At 52.6% G+C, this 17,660-nt stretch overlaps 1 protein-coding gene across 5 annotated transcripts; it reads right to left on the bottom strand.

Annotated features, from left to right (window-relative positions):
• Window positions 1–98: 98 nt before the first annotated feature.
• PPARD (peroxisome proliferator activated receptor delta) lies at window positions 99–17,303 on the bottom strand. 5 transcript variants are annotated; one of them, XM_050985279.1, is made up of 8 exons: window positions 17,251–17,303; window positions 14,613–14,692; window positions 5,883–6,111; window positions 5,031–5,182; window positions 4,196–4,334; window positions 3,441–3,643; window positions 2,657–3,110; window positions 99–2,256 (listed from the first exon to the last, which is right to left on the bottom strand). In XM_050985279.1, exons 3-8 carry the CDS (start codon window positions 6,010–6,012, stop codon window positions 2,009–2,011), a joined length of 1,326 nt encoding a protein of 441 aa, XP_050841236.1. In that variant the 5' UTR covers window positions 6,013–6,111; window positions 14,613–14,692; window positions 17,251–17,303; the 3' UTR covers window positions 99–2,008. The 5 variants fall into 5 exon arrangements, with proteins under 5 accessions (XP_050841236.1, XP_018778948.1, XP_009096592.1 ...); XM_018923403.3 differs by lacking the exon at window positions 17,251–17,303 and adding an exon at window positions 17,151–17,212; XM_009098344.4 differs by lacking the exon at window positions 17,251–17,303 and adding an exon at window positions 17,151–17,212 and having other exon boundaries at window positions 2,657–3,107.
• Between the last annotated feature and the right edge of the window lie 357 nt (window positions 17,304–17,660).

Here is a 17,660-nt window from a genome sequence, read left to right as displayed (position 1 = left end):
CCTGGAAATCACAGCAAATCCCACTGCTCTCCTCTCCCACGGACAGCTGCCCCCAGGTGCTGAGAGAAAGCCCACAAAGACAGGCTGGACTCTAAAAGGTTCTTAAATATTTAGTTCAGATTTATTTAAAGTCAAGTCAGTTTGTGGACACTATTTATATTATTAAAAACACTTGGAGGTTTGTACTTCTAGCAAAAATATACATTTCAGTTTGAGGGTTGTTATACTGTCGAGGAAGGAAGAGCAAAAAGTTTCCCAGGTGATGGGCACGAGTCCTGCATTGCCACCGAGGTGGGGACCCCACCGGGATTTTGGGAAGGACAAATCCCCGGGCTCCAACCAGCACATGCATGTCTCCAGTGCCTTCCCCCAGAGGGCTTCAAAGTGCTTCAGAAACGGTAATTCCCAACACCCCTGCGAGGTAGGGAGGGGAGGGCTGGGCAGGGAAACTGAGGCACAGCAAACTGAGGAGTGTGGCAGCAGGGGGAGGTTTGGGACCAGCCAGCCCTGTAATGGGGAGGGAAAGCCCAGTGCTCTTCCCCTTTGGGTTTTAAAGGAATTATTGCACCAGGGAAATCTGCTACCCTGAAGAGGAGGAAAGTAAAATAAAACCGAGTAATTTGCTCCCACAACCCCTCCTAGGGAATATCAGTATTTTAATAAGGCTGCTCAGGACACAGGGGACTAGGAGCTGCAGACAGGGAAGTGTCACTTCTTGGGTGAGACACCATTATCCTGAAAGGGAAACTGAGCCCCTCCAGGTCCATCCTCCCCCGGCCCAAAGCCCAAGGGACACAGTTCTCCACACCAGGGGCCTGGCCTGACCCAGGCAGCACTGTGGTGTTTCACTACAGCTGTGAGAAGTTGTGAGGTAAAGTCCCAGAATGGTGCTGGGATCAGGCAGACCTCCAAGCCTGGAGCTGCTGCCACTCTTGGGAACAGTGGCAGAGGTGGACTGGCAGCTTCCCTGACACAGCCATGCTCACTGGGAAGCTCCAGCTCATTGTGAGCATCTCAACCACCCCCCTCCCTGTTTATAAATCCTTGGCATTTAGAGCTGCAAAGCTCTCTGCAACCAATGCACTAACAGATCCTCATGCTCCTGCTCTAAGCAGACAGCATGTGACAATCCAGGTCCCATTTAGAGAGGGGAAACTGAGGCAGGACACCAAACCCTGACCACCAGCTCAAGGCCTCTGACCCCCCACACACCTTTTTTGTAACTCACATCTGTGCAGAGCAGCCTGTGGAAGCCACGGATTCCGTGCCTCTGCTCTAAAGGTGAATTTTAAGGAGTCAAATCCTTTCCCTCCCTTCCCCATCCCAGCCTCTCTCCTACTGAGGTGCCAAGGGACACATTCCCTATGGAACGAGGGTGCCAGGAGCAAAGGATCCCACCCAGCACCCAGGAAGGCAGAGTTCACACAGTCCCACTGGGAGACAGGAACACACTGCAGAGCATGGGGGGGCTGCAGCTGAGAGTCTCCCCTGGGACAGCCCTACCCGTGTTCAAATACTCCAGAGCTTTTCTTTGGGAAAGAGAGAAACATCCTTTCTTTCATCACACTGTCCCAGACTTCATGGCTCAGGACCACGTCCTTGGAGTGCAAACGAACAAGAGAATACAGACACACTTCAAGTGCTGCTGTCAGCCCTGCTGGCCCCTGCACCCCTTGGCCCTCCTAAGGACCACGGCTCCCCACCCTGGGGACCTGAGGTGCCACAGTGACCTCGCTGCCTGAGCCATGTAAACTGGGCAGCCAGAGGTGGGCCACAGGAAGGGGAACAGCAGCTTTGCAGATTTGTTAGTGTGTGTTAAGGAAAGCCCTGGCTGAGCAGGAGGCACCTGCAAATCCTGACGGCATCTTGCCCTATGTACCGTACGTCAGGGTCACATAGAAAAGAGTTTCCAGTAGGAGAAATGGAAGACACTGGGAAGGGTTTTCCTTGTTCTGTACAAAGAGTCTTGAGGGGAATCCATGGCTTCATTCTCATAAATAACAGGTCCTTAGTACATGTCCTTGTAGATCTCCTGCAGAAGTGGGTGCAGAGATGTCTCAGTCTCTGTCTTCTTGATCTTCTGCACCAGCTGAGCATGCTCTGTCACAAGCTGTCGAAGGTCAGCCATCTTCTGCAGCAGCTTGGGGAAGAGGTACTGGGCATCCGGGTGGTTGGACTGCAGGTGGAACTCCAGCGCTCGCAGGATGTTGTCTTGGATCTCCTCCACCTGCTTCACGTTCATCAGGCCAGGGCGGTCTGTGGAGAGCAAGCATGGGAGATGCAGGGTCATGGTGCAGCCCTCCAAAGTACACTCTGCTCCTGAGGAAAGGGAGCCAGGGACTGTAACCCACCCACCATGACTTGAACCTCATCAGCTAGAAAGGAGAGAATTGTGCCCTTGGACAACGTATCCCACAGCAGCACATGAGAAGGAGATGCCACTTCTACATTCCTTGCTGTTGGTCCAAGCTTGCCAGGCATCACTTTCACAGAGAAGCTCTGGTTTTGGAAGTGTTCAGTTCTCCTCTCATGCCCCTGAGACATCCCTGGCTGACCTCAAGCCCAGCTGCAGCTCAGCTCCCCTAGCCCCCTCTGAACCACCTCAAAGCAGGGAAGACTCTTCCTGACCCTGGCACGGCCGAGGGCACCCGCTCACCTCCACACAGGATGATGGCAGCCACAAAGAGGGACAGGTCACTGTCATCCAGCTCCAGCGCGTTGAACTTCACAGCAAACTCAAATTTGGGCTCCATGATCTCGTTGAAGGGCTTGCGCAGGCTGCGCAGGAACTCGCGGGTCACAAAGCCGTTGCCGTTGGCCACCAGCAGCCCGTCCTTGTTCATGATGGAGGCCAGCATGGCAAAGATGGCCTCGTGCACCCCATACTTGAGCAGGGTCACTTGGTCGTTCAGGTAGAGGCTGACGAAGCTGGGGATGCTCTTGGCGAACTCGGTGAGCTCCCGCACGGTCTCCACCGTGGTGCACTGGCAGCGGTAGAAGACGTGCACGCCGATCTCCTTGTAGGGGGGGATGCCGTTCACCAGCTGCTTCCACACCAGCCCCTTCTCTGCCTGCCACAAGGTGTCCATGTCATGGATCACAAAAGGCTGCTTGAACAAGAAGCAAGTTAGGAGTCTGCTGCAGGAACTCGAGGTGCCAGCTCTGCTCAGGACAGTCATGTACGTCTGCCTGTCCCTGTGCTGTGTCCTGCCTCTGGGGATGACAGTGCCCAGGTAATCTGCACCCACCCACTACAGCACAAGTGCACAGAGCAATGGGATTTTTCCCAGCAAGGGGCAGGACATGCAGAGCCCACCTGGTTGCAGGTGAGAATGGTGCATGTGGAACAGCTATGGCAGCAGGGAGACATGCAGCATCTCCCAGAGAACAGTCCCCCTGCTGGCCATGGCCTATCCCACCTGCCCTGGGAGGGAACTTACTGGGGTGCTGCTGGCCTTGCCGGTCAGGATACCTCTTGCCTTCTTTTTGGTCATGTTGAAATTCTTCAGGTAGGCGTTGTAGATGTGCTTGGAGAAAGCTTTCAGGTCAGCCACCTGTGGGTTCTGGCAGCCGATCTCGCTCGCTGTCAGCCCTGCCACCAGCTTCCTCTTCTCCGCCTCTGGCATGCGCCCGAAGCGGATTGCTGGGGGGCAAAACTGGGGGTCAGGACAGCAGGGGGACCCCAGGAGATGCATCTAGAGAGGCAGCAGTTTGTTCTGCCACTGCAGACAGACAGGTCTGCTGGAGAACACCTGCAGCTACACAACACAAAGCTTCTCCAGGCTGCAGTTCCTCCAGCACTAACACCTTCATGAAACAGCCACTGCTGCTTCCTCACAGCAGACTCCTATCCCATTCCTCTGGCTCTTGCTCAAACCCTGCTTCCCACATAAACACCTTTGCTATCTGGGTCTGAGATTCTCACACCTGAAGTGTAAAAGTCCCAGCACAGAAGAACAATTTGCGTATCCAGTTCCCTCAGGGCCAGTCCATAAAGGACAGCCACGTGCCAGCAGCTGCACTGCGTGGAGGGAATGTACAGCCCCTTCTCATACAAAAAAAGGGGAAGAGGAGTCAAATGCTTTGAGTGATATCCTAGCAAGAAGAGCCATGGGCTAAAGCACAGCAAGCCATGGGCACCCTTCACAGGAGGGTCACCCAGCTGGCCAGGCCTGTGGGCAGCAGAGACACTTACCATTGTGGGACATGCCCAGCGAGAGGCATTTCTGGAAGCGGCAGTACTGGCACTTGTTTCTGTTCTTCTTCTGAATCTTGCAGCTCCTCTCACACTTCTCGTACTCCAGCTTCATGCGGATCGTCCGGCGGAAGAAACCCTGCAGGCAGGGAGCAGGGGGACATGGAGCAGCAGTGCCTATGGTTTGGGGCCAGGCTGGTTTGTTATCCCCAGGAGCTTCAGGGAGGTTCAGGAGGGGGAGCCCTGGGTCCCTCTGATGCAAGCAGAGTCTCTATCCCAAGGAAAAGTCATGTAGTAGCAGAAAGGAGCTGCAGAGGAAGAGGTGTGGGGGCAACCCATGCCTGGTGCTGTGAGTGTGCCAGCAGCCCACAGAGAGGGATGGAGGAACAAGCCACGGGCCAGCCCCAGCCTGCAGGAATGTCTGGCAGGATCTGGGCTGCTAACACAACCCTGCTGGATCTGCTGCAGGGGAAAGAATTCCAGAGGAACATCCAAGCTGCAGAGAGTGATCCCAGGGAGATAAATACACAGCTCACTGCTGATCTGCAGCACACAAACTATTTTCAAAAGCAATCTCAGGGTCCCTATGGGGACAGATGGATTTGCCTTACACAACAAAGCATGACAAGGCAAGGTTTGGGCCATACAGGTCTCAGCCCTCTTCCCAGGGCAGCATTTGCTGCCCGCCTATACTTGCCCCATTCTAGACAGGGCAATTTTTTACAATCAATCCCGAATCCCTGTTTTGCTGCAAATCTTGTGTAAGGAGGCAGCTCAGTCGCTGGGATCTAACCCCTGCTTGGTGCTGCTGGAGCCAGCTGTCCCTGGGACTCACCTTGCAGCCCTCACAGGCGTGCACGCCGTAGTGGAAGCCCGAGGCTTTGTCCCCACAGACTCTGCACTCCACGTTCAGCGCTCCCAGCGCCGCCTCCTCGCAGCCCATCTGCAGCTGGTCCGACAGCGAGGGAGAGGAGCTCTGTGACAGGTCTGCAAACACACACAGGGACATGTCCTTCCATGTCACAGCCACAGGCCAAGCTCCTGGCATGGCCAGCTCCTCCAGCTGTGGGGCTGAGGAGCGATTTCCACCCCTGTCCTGCCTGCCCCTGGTATTACATCTGGAATCTGGCACTGGCTGCAGGCAAATGCCATGAACAGAGCCAAGAATGCCCCAGCAGCTCAGACTCCACATCAATGCTCCTTTTCTCCCTCTGGCATTCATGTCCTGGCAATGAAACCCCAAACAGCAGATTTTATAATCCCTTTTTGGCCAGCTGCTGGCACAGGATATCCCAGCTGGAACATCAAGGGCTCTGGAGGAGCCTCTTCTGCATCCACAAACCTTCTCTCCCACCTCCTGCAATCACTTTGCTCTGAAGACCTCAAGAAGTGTCCAAGGAAGCATTTTCAAGCACCCTGGGAGGCCCCTTGCTCTGAAGCACAATGTTATCTGCCTGTCTTTTTAATTTCCACTCCAAAACCCACTACCAACGGATGAGCAGTGACATCAGAGGAAGAAATAAGCCTCTCCATAACTTGGAGCATTATTTCACAAATAAATGTGAAATGTTCAGTTCAGCTGAACTCCATTCAGGGACAGATCCTCTGCCCTTGCAGCTGAGCATGCTGCCTGGGGGCTGTGGGCACCTGGATGCTCCACAGGATGAGCTCCTGTGGCTCCACTCACCTGTGTAGCTGCTTGAAGGCAGCGAGCTGTCTGGTCCTCCAGTTGGGTCTGAGGCCCCACTTGCCACCATCACTGCCTCTTCCTCTTCCTCTTCCTTGACCTCAGGTACTTCCTCCTGTAGTTGTTCCATAATTGATCACCCCTCAGTGCCAAGACTGCAATCCCTGTCATAGCTCTGGCATCATCCGCGTCTATCCAAGATGGACCCCACCAGGCTGTTCCTGCTAGCCTGCAGGACATGGAGAGAGGCCACTGAGTGCCTGCACAGAGCGGCTCAGCAGCAGGGCAGTGTCACCAACCACACCAGTCCTGCTTTGTGCTTGCTCTTCAGTCATTCATTAAGAATAGGGCCCGTTTAAAGACCCCTCTGCACAGTGGAATAAATATTCTGTAGGACTCAAGGAAGCAAAAGCTCACAGAATTGTTTTTAAAGCTCAGCAGACCACAAATCAGCCCAGATGCCACCCAGGGACCAGGGGTCCCCAGCTTACATAGTCCCATAGCAGAAATGCTGCCCCAAACAATGTCCCCCAGAGCCGCCAGTGACCTGGGATGTGATGATAGCAGCCAGAGCCAGGGTCTGATAGAGCCAACACCTCCAGAAGGATCAAAGTAGGGCTGGCTTCACCCTCTGTCCCAGCCATGGCAGAGCCTGGATTGGGAGCAGCAGCTGATCAGGGTACACTGTGCCCATGGGAGGAAGATACTGGGAGAGCAGGGCTCAGTGCAGCAGCAGGCAGTGGCTAAAAGTCCCTGGCCCATGCAAGGCATCTGCAAGACTGATGGCTTCCTGTCAGCCCTGCACTCACACTCCTTCCCGTCAGAGTGCTGCCAGTTGCAGCCTTTGTGTTTGTTTTCACTTGGCTCCTCTGCCAAGAGCAGGGTTGAACGCGTTGCTGTTGCTCTGCGCAGCTGCAGGGCCATGCTCAGCCACGGGGTCCAGCAGTGCAATCCCAACAGCCACACAATCCAACCAGTGTCCTAATCCCGGGTTTCCTGTGGGAGGAACGGCCCCATCCTCCCCCACACACTTCCTCTCCTTGTTTGCCTTACTCCATCCCAAAGAGCCCACAAAACTCCAGCAGTCCAAACGATGCAGCACCGGTACCGTGGCTATGGCAGAGCAATTCCCACCTCCCTCCCAACCACGCTGGATCTTGATTCATAAACTGACTCTTTCTTGAATAATTAATATCTCAAGCACATCTTATGTAAAGTTCCATCCACTTCCAGAAGAGAGTTATTTTTAAGTGGAGAAATATCCATCAGGAAAGCCACTGAAATCCAGGTTCAACCAAGAGAGCCTGAATTTGCAGACCCAAATTAAACTAATGCAGGATATTGCAGGGGCCTTGTATAAGGGCAACCCCAAGCTCTGGGATGGTCTGTGCCCCATGCCCAAGCCCACAGCACAACTCAGGGCTTGCTGGGCAAGGGCAGCAGTGACCCAGGACTCCCTGGATTTGTTTGCCCTCCCACAGCAGACCCTCACACCTGGCACTTTGAACTTGAGCTGCAGCCAGCTCCTTGAATTGCTGGAAAGACATCAAGGTCAGAGCTCCCTGAAAGAGCAAGAAGCAGCTCAGGGAGAGAACAAAACCTGCAGGTGGGAGGGTGAACACAAACACATCACAAAGCCAGACACAAGTCACCCCTGGAGCTGGTGCTGTACCAGAGCCTGGGTCTCCTGTGGCTGAGGGGGCTTTATTTTTTCCCTCCACACTGGGAATTCAGACTGCAGGACAGGTGGCTTTGTTTCCAGGTGAGGTACACTAGTGGCAACAGTGAGCACACTGCCCTGTGCTCCTTGGCAGCAGGAGCAGGCAGGGGGCTGCTCCCTTCCCATGCCTCCACACGAGCACTGAGGGACCATTGAAGGGCTGTGTTTTCCTTGGCCTGTGCTCACACATCCCACGCGGTGGGACATGGCAGACAAGCAGGAAAACTTATTCATTGGAGATGGAGGGTAATGAACTTCACTGTTTTCAGGGTTATATATAAATGATCACACCAACATCAGGAAAACACTTTTGCCTGGAAGAGCAGTTAGTGCGGGAAGCTTGTGGCAGGAGAAGCTTGTCTGCAGTGGAAAATCCATCCTGCAGCAGTTTAATGAGCAGCTCATTAGATTCCCCTTGTCCCTGGCATCCAGCACAAGCTCCTTGCTTTAAACCCACTGCAGACAGAGCTCTCTGCTTTGCCCCAGATGTCTGCACAAGCATCTCATTACTTGCTGTGCCCTTGCCCCAGTGTCTGTTCCAAGGAGCTTTGGTAACCCTGGCTGAGCCAGCAGCTTCCTCTGCAGCTGGTGCAGGGAGGGCTTGTTTGCTGGCTCTGGGCTTGGGCTGATGCCTGCTGGCTACAAACAGCTTGGGCAACAGGTTTGTCTTTCCTAGAAGCTGGCATCTATGCCAAGCTATACCATCAGTGGGAACAGGGAGAGAGACGTGGCACAACCAGAAGAGGAAAAAAACAGGAATAAAAGTTAAAAGGAGATAAATCTTCAGTGTGGATTCCCTGCAAGAAGGTAGTACTTCTCCAGAGCTGACCAAGATCCAAGCCTCCAGATCATCAACCAACAGCTTGTTGCCAGTGCCCCTGTGGCCTGGCAGCTCCCCTGGCAGCCAATCCTGCTGATTAGCACACAGACTCTGGAGCCAAGCTCAGAGTTTCCATGCAAAGCACCAAAGAAAGGTCCAAACCTCCCAAGAGTCAAGTCACAGAGCTGATCTGCTCAAAGCAGTTGTTCAATACAACTGTACTACAAAAGAGGTCATAAAGAGTGGCAAAAGGAAACCAACATATCATGGGAGTGCTCCTTGCTTGTGTTTATTCCTCTGGACAAGAAAGTTCACCAAATTCACAGCCAAAAGAAACAGAAGGGGTGAGTTGAGAAATCAGCACTGTGATGTGCAGCACATTTTGAATCCACAGTCAAAAACTGACCTGAATCCATAAAGGGGATGTGATTGCTGCTGCTTGACCACCTTTTGCAGACTTCCTCAGGTTGTGTCACTGCTTCCAAGATCTGCTGATCAAGTACCAGTTTCTGTTCCTCCTCCTACACGTCAGCTACTACTAATAAAAGCCAAATAAAAGCTAAGCAGATGCTGCAATACAGGAAAGGTAACTAAGAGTACAAAACAGGCGAGTCAAACACTGAAAACATGTTTATGTTTGCTCCTGGAAGATCAGCATACCCCCATATTAGCCAATGAGATCTCAGCAGCACTTAGTAGCTGAGTGTTTCCTTCCTTACTCAAAGTCTTGGCCTCAAGGCAGGCAACACACAAAAATAAACTACTACAGCTAGCAAGGAAGAGCCCTCCCACACAGCACTGACCAGGACGGACATTCTGGGACAGATTTTTCCCCTTGAAGCATCTGTTTGATGTTGTACCACGCCCCAGAGCCCAGTCCTGTGATTCTCTCTCCAAGGCTGCTCAGTGTGGACCCCCTGTGCTTCCCCAGGGGTGAGCTGGGCTCATTAAGCAGAGGGGTGCTGCCAGAGCTGCCATGACCATTAGCTGCTGCTAATTACTCCAGGACTTGTGACACAGGGTGCAGGAGATTCCCTCAGCTGCCTTGAGCAGCCTGGCTTGCCAAAATGAATCACCCATCTATTGCATGTTTTAACTCACCCACTTCCTGGGCACTGAGGGGGGAAATAACCCCAGCTCATTAAAAAGGTTACGAAACTTGCTGGATTCTTCTCTTTTTATACCATGATTGATGCTGTCCCCAAAACCAGGTCATGACGTTTTGCTCCAAAAGGAACTTGCTGCTGGCTTTGTTCAGACACTAAGAGGTATTGCAGACACAGAAAAAACAGGGGACTTTGGGCACTGAACTCCATGCACAAAGCAGGGTCTGCCAGGCTGCTCTTCTCCAGGAGCTGCAGCCATCCCTGGCTCCAGCAGCAAGCATGCATGAGATGTGCTCCAAAATCTTGAGATGGCAGATATGGAAAGACAGAGGAATCATCCCTCAACAGCTTCCCAGCAGAGGGACTCCCTGCCCTCATCAGGCTCTGTGGCTGACAGGCAGCAGCAGGGCAGGCAGGGAAGAGCTGCACAGTTCTTAGCTCCTAACTGAGGTGTTGCTCCATGACCTTCACCAAATCTGGTCAGGTCCTCAACTTCCATTTCCTTGAATCATAAAAAAAAAAAAACAACAAAAAAAACCAAAAAAACAAAAAAAAAAAAAAAACCAAAACCAAAACCCATCACAAAGAAACAAACCCAGGATTTAAAACAGTGCTTCATTCCTGATCATTCCCTGGCTGCATTAGCTCATGGAGACAGCATGTTTTGGAAGTGCAGAGCAATAAATCAGTGCCAGGTGCCATTGTTTATTCGTATATTAAAGATTTTGCAGTCACACTTGCAGGTTTGGCCTGCCCAGCCCCAGGTCAGCTCCCTGCACTGCTTATGACCATCTTCTCCTGTTGTACATTCCTGTACAAGGCATTTCCAGGACAACTTTCAGGAAGTAAACTGGCACATCTCATTCTGCCAACTGCTGACTGGTATTTGTGTTTAGTGGTCAACTCAGGACAGCCCAAAGTATCTATGGCCAGGAGGGGCACGTGGGTCTGACCCACTGGAACAAGGACAGCAGCCAGGAAACAAGCAGGTACTGGAAAGGTGACACCACTGGAGCTTCTCAGTGCTTGAAATGGCACAGAAGTGCTGCTATTTGAGAAGATCATTAATTCTGGCAAGAAGAGAGGATCATCCCCCCCCAGCCCAGGGCACAGCAGAGGTGGCTTTGAAACTGTGGCAATGCTTTGGGATCACACTGCAAACCTGGTACTTGCACACCAGAGAAGCTGTGTGGGATATATTCCCCTTTCCTTTAGCATCCAAAGGTGAGGAGGTTGGAGGCTCAGAATTCAATGAACCACTGTAAGATGACGTGTTCCCAATCTGCTGAAGTCCTCTTGGCTGTACTCCAAGGCAGTCAGTTTGCTTAGGGACCCCTTGTCCTCCCCAACCTGAGCAGGACACGTGGAAGGATCTGGTTTCAGGAACATCAGTAATTATAGAACAGGGCTGGTGAGGGAGGAGCTCACAGGAACAGCAAAACCACTTCCCAAGGCAAACAGTGGGCACGGGGTGCTGCAGACTCAGAGCAGCACTGAAATGGAACTCCAGGAAAGTGGCGAGTGGAACAAGCTGTGGCTGTGAACGGGAGCACTGCTGGTGGTCAGTGAGGCCAAGTTTGGCAGTGCTGCACACACCAGCACCCAGCTTAGATTTCCCCAAAATCTCAGGGTCACTGGGACACCAGCAAGTGCCACCCGTGCTTTGGAAGGGGCAATCAGCTCCCCAGAAAAGCAACTGGGGCAGAAAAGCAGCAGTGGGCTGATGAGTCACTCAGGATCACACACATGCATGCAGCCTTCTGTCTGGAGTCAAACATCCAGCAGGCCCCTAGGTTTTAGTGCTACGTTTCCAGTGCTCCCAGATGCAGTAAAATGCCCACAAAACCAACAGCAAGCCTCCATCTCTTTGCAGCAACAGATTTTACACCCCGTGGATTAACCAGGAAAAAAATAAATCCATCAGCCTGTAAGTTTTGTTATGTTTACACTTGGACTCCCAGAGAAGTGCTACTTGGTTTTGTAGACTTTAGCAAAATACCCTGGGCAGCAGCCACGCCGCTGTGATCCCAGGACGCAGCTGACAGAGAGCAATTGTGCCCAGGCACAAGTTGTGATGATTCAGCAGGGCCAGGAACATGCGCAGTGAGAGGGATGGAGCAGATTGCTGTGTCTGCTGCTGCTCCCCTTCAGCCACAGAGCAGGAAAACAGAGGGGTCCCAGTCTGACTGCACACATCCCCCCAAGAAAACCTCCAGAGAACACCAGAATCGCTTTTCCACACAAACTAGTACAACACCCTCCCAGGGAATGAGATGGGAATGCTGTTTCCTTGCTATTTTTGGCCACATTCACATAGCAATAGCTGCCTGGACAACAGAGATTCCCCTGCCTTTTCAGCAGGGAAAGGAGCAGCCACCGTGTCAGTGTGATCCTGCCAAGACTCACAGTGTGCTCTGACCATTTGGATTTCTGCCTCGTCCCCCAGAAAACAAAATGCTTGAGCAAAGCATTCGCACCTTTCATAACATCCTCGTGCCTTTGGCACCGTCTTGGAGGTACAGGGTGAGCCACAGAGCTCACAGCCAGCCAACAGCTAATGCTTCCTGATACAGCCAGCTGCTGGCAGCTCAGCAGGCTCCTCAAGTTCATGCTCACCAACAACCCTTTCCAGAGATCCACAACACAAGTTCTACCCCATGGATATTTTCAGAGATGTGGGTCTCTGAGCATCAGCCCTCATGGGGTTAACAGCTTTCAAGAGTCAACATCTCTAGCAGAACCCATATAAACAACTTTAAGGTAAAAAGCTGATTTGGACATTTTCAGAAATATCCCAGATGGCAATATGATGAAATCAAGAGTTCCACTGAAAAACACTTGTAACAAGTCAGGCAGGACAGGGATTTGAGTTTAGGTTCCCATCAACAAGATGACTGCACAAAGCATTGCTTATTTTGAAGCCATCTCACACAACCCCTGCCAGGAAAGGCCTGACAAAGCCTGTCCTAATGAGATAGGCATGTGTTTCGCAGTAAAGTCTGTCTTAACAGCCCATCAAAGAAATGCTTCCCTATCTGCTCATCTGCCCTTTCAAATCACCAAAACCATTCCCTGTCTCCAACCCACATATCTGTTAAGGGTTGAACATGCATGTTCTGGTTTTTGCTATTTCAAGTTCTAGTTCCCAGACCAAGGCAAATGAGGAAATGCAGCCTGATGGCTTTGGATACCATGGGAGTTACTAGGCTGTGGCTATGCCCCAGCCCCAGAGGTGGGTTCTGGCTTGACCCAGCACCAGAACAAACACTTGTATTTCTGACTTGTGCTTTCATCATGCCACTTCCTCCTCCATGGTCAGGATTCCCCTGCAAACCACAGTCTCCCCAAAACTCCAAACTTTGAGCAGAGCCTGTCTGTGAGGTCCCCAGGAAAGCACCCCAAGATACACATGCATTTCAGAGCCCTTTGCAAAGCCAAATAGACCTGACCAAAACGATCCCAGATGTTCACATGCTCTTGGTTGAGCCTTGGAGAACACAGACATTTTCCAGACATATGACTGAAACAGTGAATATTAAAGCATTTCAAAAAGTCATAATGAAACTAAGATACATCTTGAGTCAGTTCTGCTCTGAACCCTTCCTGCAGTCAAGCAGGGCTCCAGTGAATGTCATCCCAAAACATATATTTTGGGGAAGATGCACTTCACAATCTCCTTGACCAAAAGGATTCATACTGGCATCAATCATTCCACTCTAAACCCTGCTTTGGGAAAGCAATTTCCCAGGCATTCTGCCAAGGCAAGCACACTTCAGAGTAATTAACAAAAAAATAAAACTAGTTCTACAGAAAAATCTTACTTGTCCTCACAGTGGAAATCATTTCTGCTTGTCCAGACTTTCCCAGAGTCTCCAGAATTACTGCAGCAGTGCATCCCTGAACAAAGAGACTTCTGGAGAAAGCAGAGATCACTCTGCAGCACCTGATGAGAAGCAGCAATGCAGCCCGACGAATCTGTGGTTATCAGATTGTTCCTGCCCTAAGCAAAAGAGTCAGTACAAACCACAAAACCCCTGACATCTAAAATGTCATTGTCAGGGCAAGCCAGGCTAGGCTCTGACAGCAAATAACCTTTCAGGCATAAGCACTGTAACATCATCTCACCCAATTAAAACATCATTTGTATGTCAGGTTCTGTTGTTCAGAGGAGCCCAAGAGTCTCTTGTTGTGCCAATCCTTCAGTCTCCAAGAACATTTGCAGATTTCCAGTCCATAATTCAATAGCCACAGATGAAGTATTCCCCAAAGGGCAACAAGATGTACTGTACAAAAATACATATTTTTCAAGAGGCTTCACGCAAGAAAGACAGAGCCCATCAACACCAGAAAGCAATTCTGTACAACAATGCTCTTCTGATCAGCAAAGCCTCACGGGGCTCATTATAAAATCCTCTCCACATGCTGTGAAGATCCTTGGAAGTCTGTGTCTTGAATACCAGAACAGAGATGGCGTAACCATTGCGCCAATCTGACCCAGAACCCACAACAGCTCAACACCTCAGAGCTGTGTTGAGGCAAACACACACCCACAGCCACATGCAGACAGCCACAGCACCGCTGATTCCAGGAATCACTTCAGAGGTCTGCAGGCAGGACAGTGCCCACCCATGGCCCTGCTGACCACCTCCAAACCCCTGTCCTGCCTCTGCCACGACCCGCTCAGCTTTGTCCCACACCGACAGCACCAGCACCGGGTCGTGTGTGGGACTGTTGGGTGATTGGTGACCCACGTGCAGCCCCGGATCTCATGTGCCCTCCCTCATCTACAACAGCCAATTTCCATCATAACCATCAGTGAGATAATGAAATGTTACTATGCTTTGACAGCAAGAGCCAGATGAAGAGAACAGGATTAGACCATGGTCCTCACAGTGTATTCCTAAAGTACTCCATAAGATCATATTCAGAAACCAAACAAAAATAAGGCACGGATTTCAAACTTAAAATTAAATTTAAGGAAGTTTAAGCTCATGGACAAAGGCAAACTTGCTGGAAGCAAACTGCTCTTCCCTACCCCAAGTTTTTAGAAACACTGCTAAGTGCCTGGGTGCAAAGGGGGTTACCTCTGAGGAGCAGCTGTCCCTGTCCGCCTGCCGCCGACAGCCACCGCTCGGTCACCATGTCAGCCAGGACCTGGAGCAATCTGCAGAGGACAGACAGCAAGTTGCCACGGCTGTGCTGAAGGCCAGATATTTATGCTGCTGGGAGTGCTGGGCTGGGTCCAGCAGCAGCTCTGAAATTTAAACACACACTCCCTCTTTTGCACGCTGAAACCCTGGGCCAGGGTGACTCCAGGGGGCTGCTGCCACAGGCAGCATCTGTCCCAAGATCAGGAGGTAGAGCAAACACTGGGGTGTCCCAGCAGAGACAGTCCCATCCCCTCACCATGGATGTCACCTTTGCCTCAAGTCACCTGCAGTCAGAGGCTGATGACCCTGAGCTCTTATGACAATGCACAAATTTGATGCTAGAAAAAGGTCTATGGTGGCCACAAGGCTGCTTGTTTACCCAGCTTGCTTAGTCCACCTTCAAGAGGCTGCCAGAAAGTTCCTACAACTTTAATGAACTTCCTCTTGGGTGGCTGAAACTTAAGGATTCAACAGAGTTCATTCACTCTTCTTGGTTTTCCTGATAACTTTGCCTTGTATGAATTTCAGACTCAAAAGAGAAGGAAGAGACTAATGCTGGAAAAAAATGGCATATGAGGCTTTGAACTAGAGGACTTAGAGGAAATATGTCCTATTTTTAGACAGTTATGCAGACTAACTGGACTAAAACATTAAACAAAGATGCTGTGAACATGATGCTATTTGCACCCACATACCCTCCTTGACATTAACCAGGCTTAGCCGCTCCTCCCACTCCAATGAAAAGCCCCATTCTGTATTGCTGCCCTCGACATGGGACAACCTGTGAGGCAGCTGAGGACCAGAAACAAACCAGCAACAAACCAGCATCACCAGTCCCTACCAGGCCAGGCAGCTGGGCAGCAACCTGCGAGTGCTGTGCTGAGAGTGAGCCCCCAGGACAGCACACCCTTCCAGGTCTGACATGGCAGAGGCAGCTGCAGCTGCCCAGGAGAGATGGAAAAAGAACATGAACCCCCTGCCTCACAAGCTGAGTGTGGCCTGAGTGTGGAGGGTGTTCCCTACAGGATCAAGGCACATCCAGAGGTGGGCACAAGTGTGAGATCCGAAAATACATCCCGAGTCCTTTGCACTGGAGCATCAATCACATCAGGATTTCCTAATCAGTGATGTCAAAGCCACATCCTCTTGAAGGCAGTGATTGCCCTTGTTTCGAGGTGGGGGCTGAGCACAGCAGAGAGCTCTGCCAAGTGTGGATCCGGCACCAGCCTCTGCCTCAGTGGGGCCACAGAACTGCCCTCAGGAGCTTCACTTTCACAGCAGAGTGGGTTTCTCAGCTCTTCTCCCCCAGTATGGCAGACAGTTTTTCTAAACAATCCTGACGAAGTTTCTCTTTAATCTCTCTGACAAAGAACAACACTAAAGTCATTCCAGCCCCACTGGCACATCAGGAGGTGGCTTTCTCCACCTCCACCAGCAATAAAGCTTAACCTGATTCAGTAACACAGCATCAGACTTGACACTGTCAAGGAGGGCTGAATCACAAGCAGGGAGTGCACATATCACACCCTGAGCTCTCTCTCATTGCAGACCAGAGTGCTCTGCTGCTGCCAGAGATCTGAGAATTAAAACTAAGTGCCTGGCTCACCTTGTCCCATTCCCTGCTAAATGCCAGGACATGCCCATCACACCACACACAAGGCAACACTTGCACCAGCTCAGCAGGGCACGGAGGGAACCTGCCAGCACATCCCACCTGGATCCCTCTGCTGTCCCTGGCTGACACATGGCAAGTCATCAGGAAAACTCCCACCTCAGCCTAGAGCATGTTTGTACAGAAGAGGATACTCTGCTGAAGGCAACGAGGGATTTGCATGGAGAGGGCAGGAGGAGAGGAGCAGAAACAAGACATGGGCTGCCTCAACCCACAGGTCACTGTTTTAGAGACTAACACTGCAACCAGTCCTGGGACTCTGATTCATGGGGCAGCCACTGCTCAGACCCCTCTGCAGCACCATGACGGGCATTGTCCAGACCCTACAGCACATCTGATTCCTTTCCACGCGCACGTCCTTCATCTGGGATCCCAGGGCAGGGGGGAGTGGAATGGGCAGAAATGAGGGATGAGAAAGGACTTTCAGATCCTCTCTCCTGGAGCAGCCCCTCACCAGATGCTTTGCTCACGGTCCATCCTTGCCTCTCCTCCTTCCAACCTCAGACTCCTGCAGTGCCTGGCACCCCTGCACCACCCTACCCTGGCACAGCAGGCAGTCACAGTCCCCCTAAGCCTCCTCCCGCGTGGGCCACGTACCGTCCTCAGTCTCGCCTGTTTTCCCAAGAACTACAGCCTAAAGTCACTGATGTCCCTCACGCCGCAGCTCTCCACACCCACGTCCCCTTTCCACCGAGCCCTGTCCCTCACACCCGCAGCCCCGACCCTGTCACCCCTCAGCCAGTCACCCCCTCACGACCCCGGCCCCTCCCGTCCCACACGCTCCCCCCGGCCCCACTCACCTCGCGCGCGGCCCCGCTCGTGCAGCCGCCCCCCCCCCCCCCCAGCTCCCCGTCACCCCCGGCCCCGCGCGTCACCGCGCACGCCCTGACGCCACCGCACCCCGAGCGCGCGTGGCCAATCGTCGCCGCCGCCGGGGGGCCCCCGCGCCCGCGTCACCACGGCAACGGCCCCGCCCCATTCCGCGCCGCACCGCCCCCTGCCGGGAGCCGCCCGCACTGCGCCTCGTGGCGGGAGAGGAGCCTCATGGGAAGTGTAGGCGCTGCCTGTGGCGTGCTCTGGGGGCGGAGCGTTCTGGGGGCGGAGCGTTCTGGGGCGGGGCGTTTTCGGGGCGGGGCGTCCTGAGGGCTGCCCAATATGGCGGTGGACCTGGGTGAGGGCAGTTGGCTCCGCGCCTAAGTACCCCAAGCATTGGCAGTGACCCCCTTCTCCCCCAGCAGTTCGCACCGCGGCCCCCTCGCGCCTCGATGGAACACAATAACCCAGCCTCGAAGCGGAGCTGGGAAGGGCTC

The sequence above is a fragment of the Serinus canaria genome, chromosome 26, assembly GCF_022539315.1.
Source record: "Serinus canaria isolate serCan28SL12 chromosome 26, serCan2020, whole genome shotgun sequence".
Lineage (NCBI taxonomy): Eukaryota > Metazoa > Chordata > Aves > Passeriformes > Fringillidae > Serinus > Serinus canaria.
Note: the sequence above shows the minus strand (reverse complement) of the source record. Positions and strands in the feature narration are given on the sequence as shown.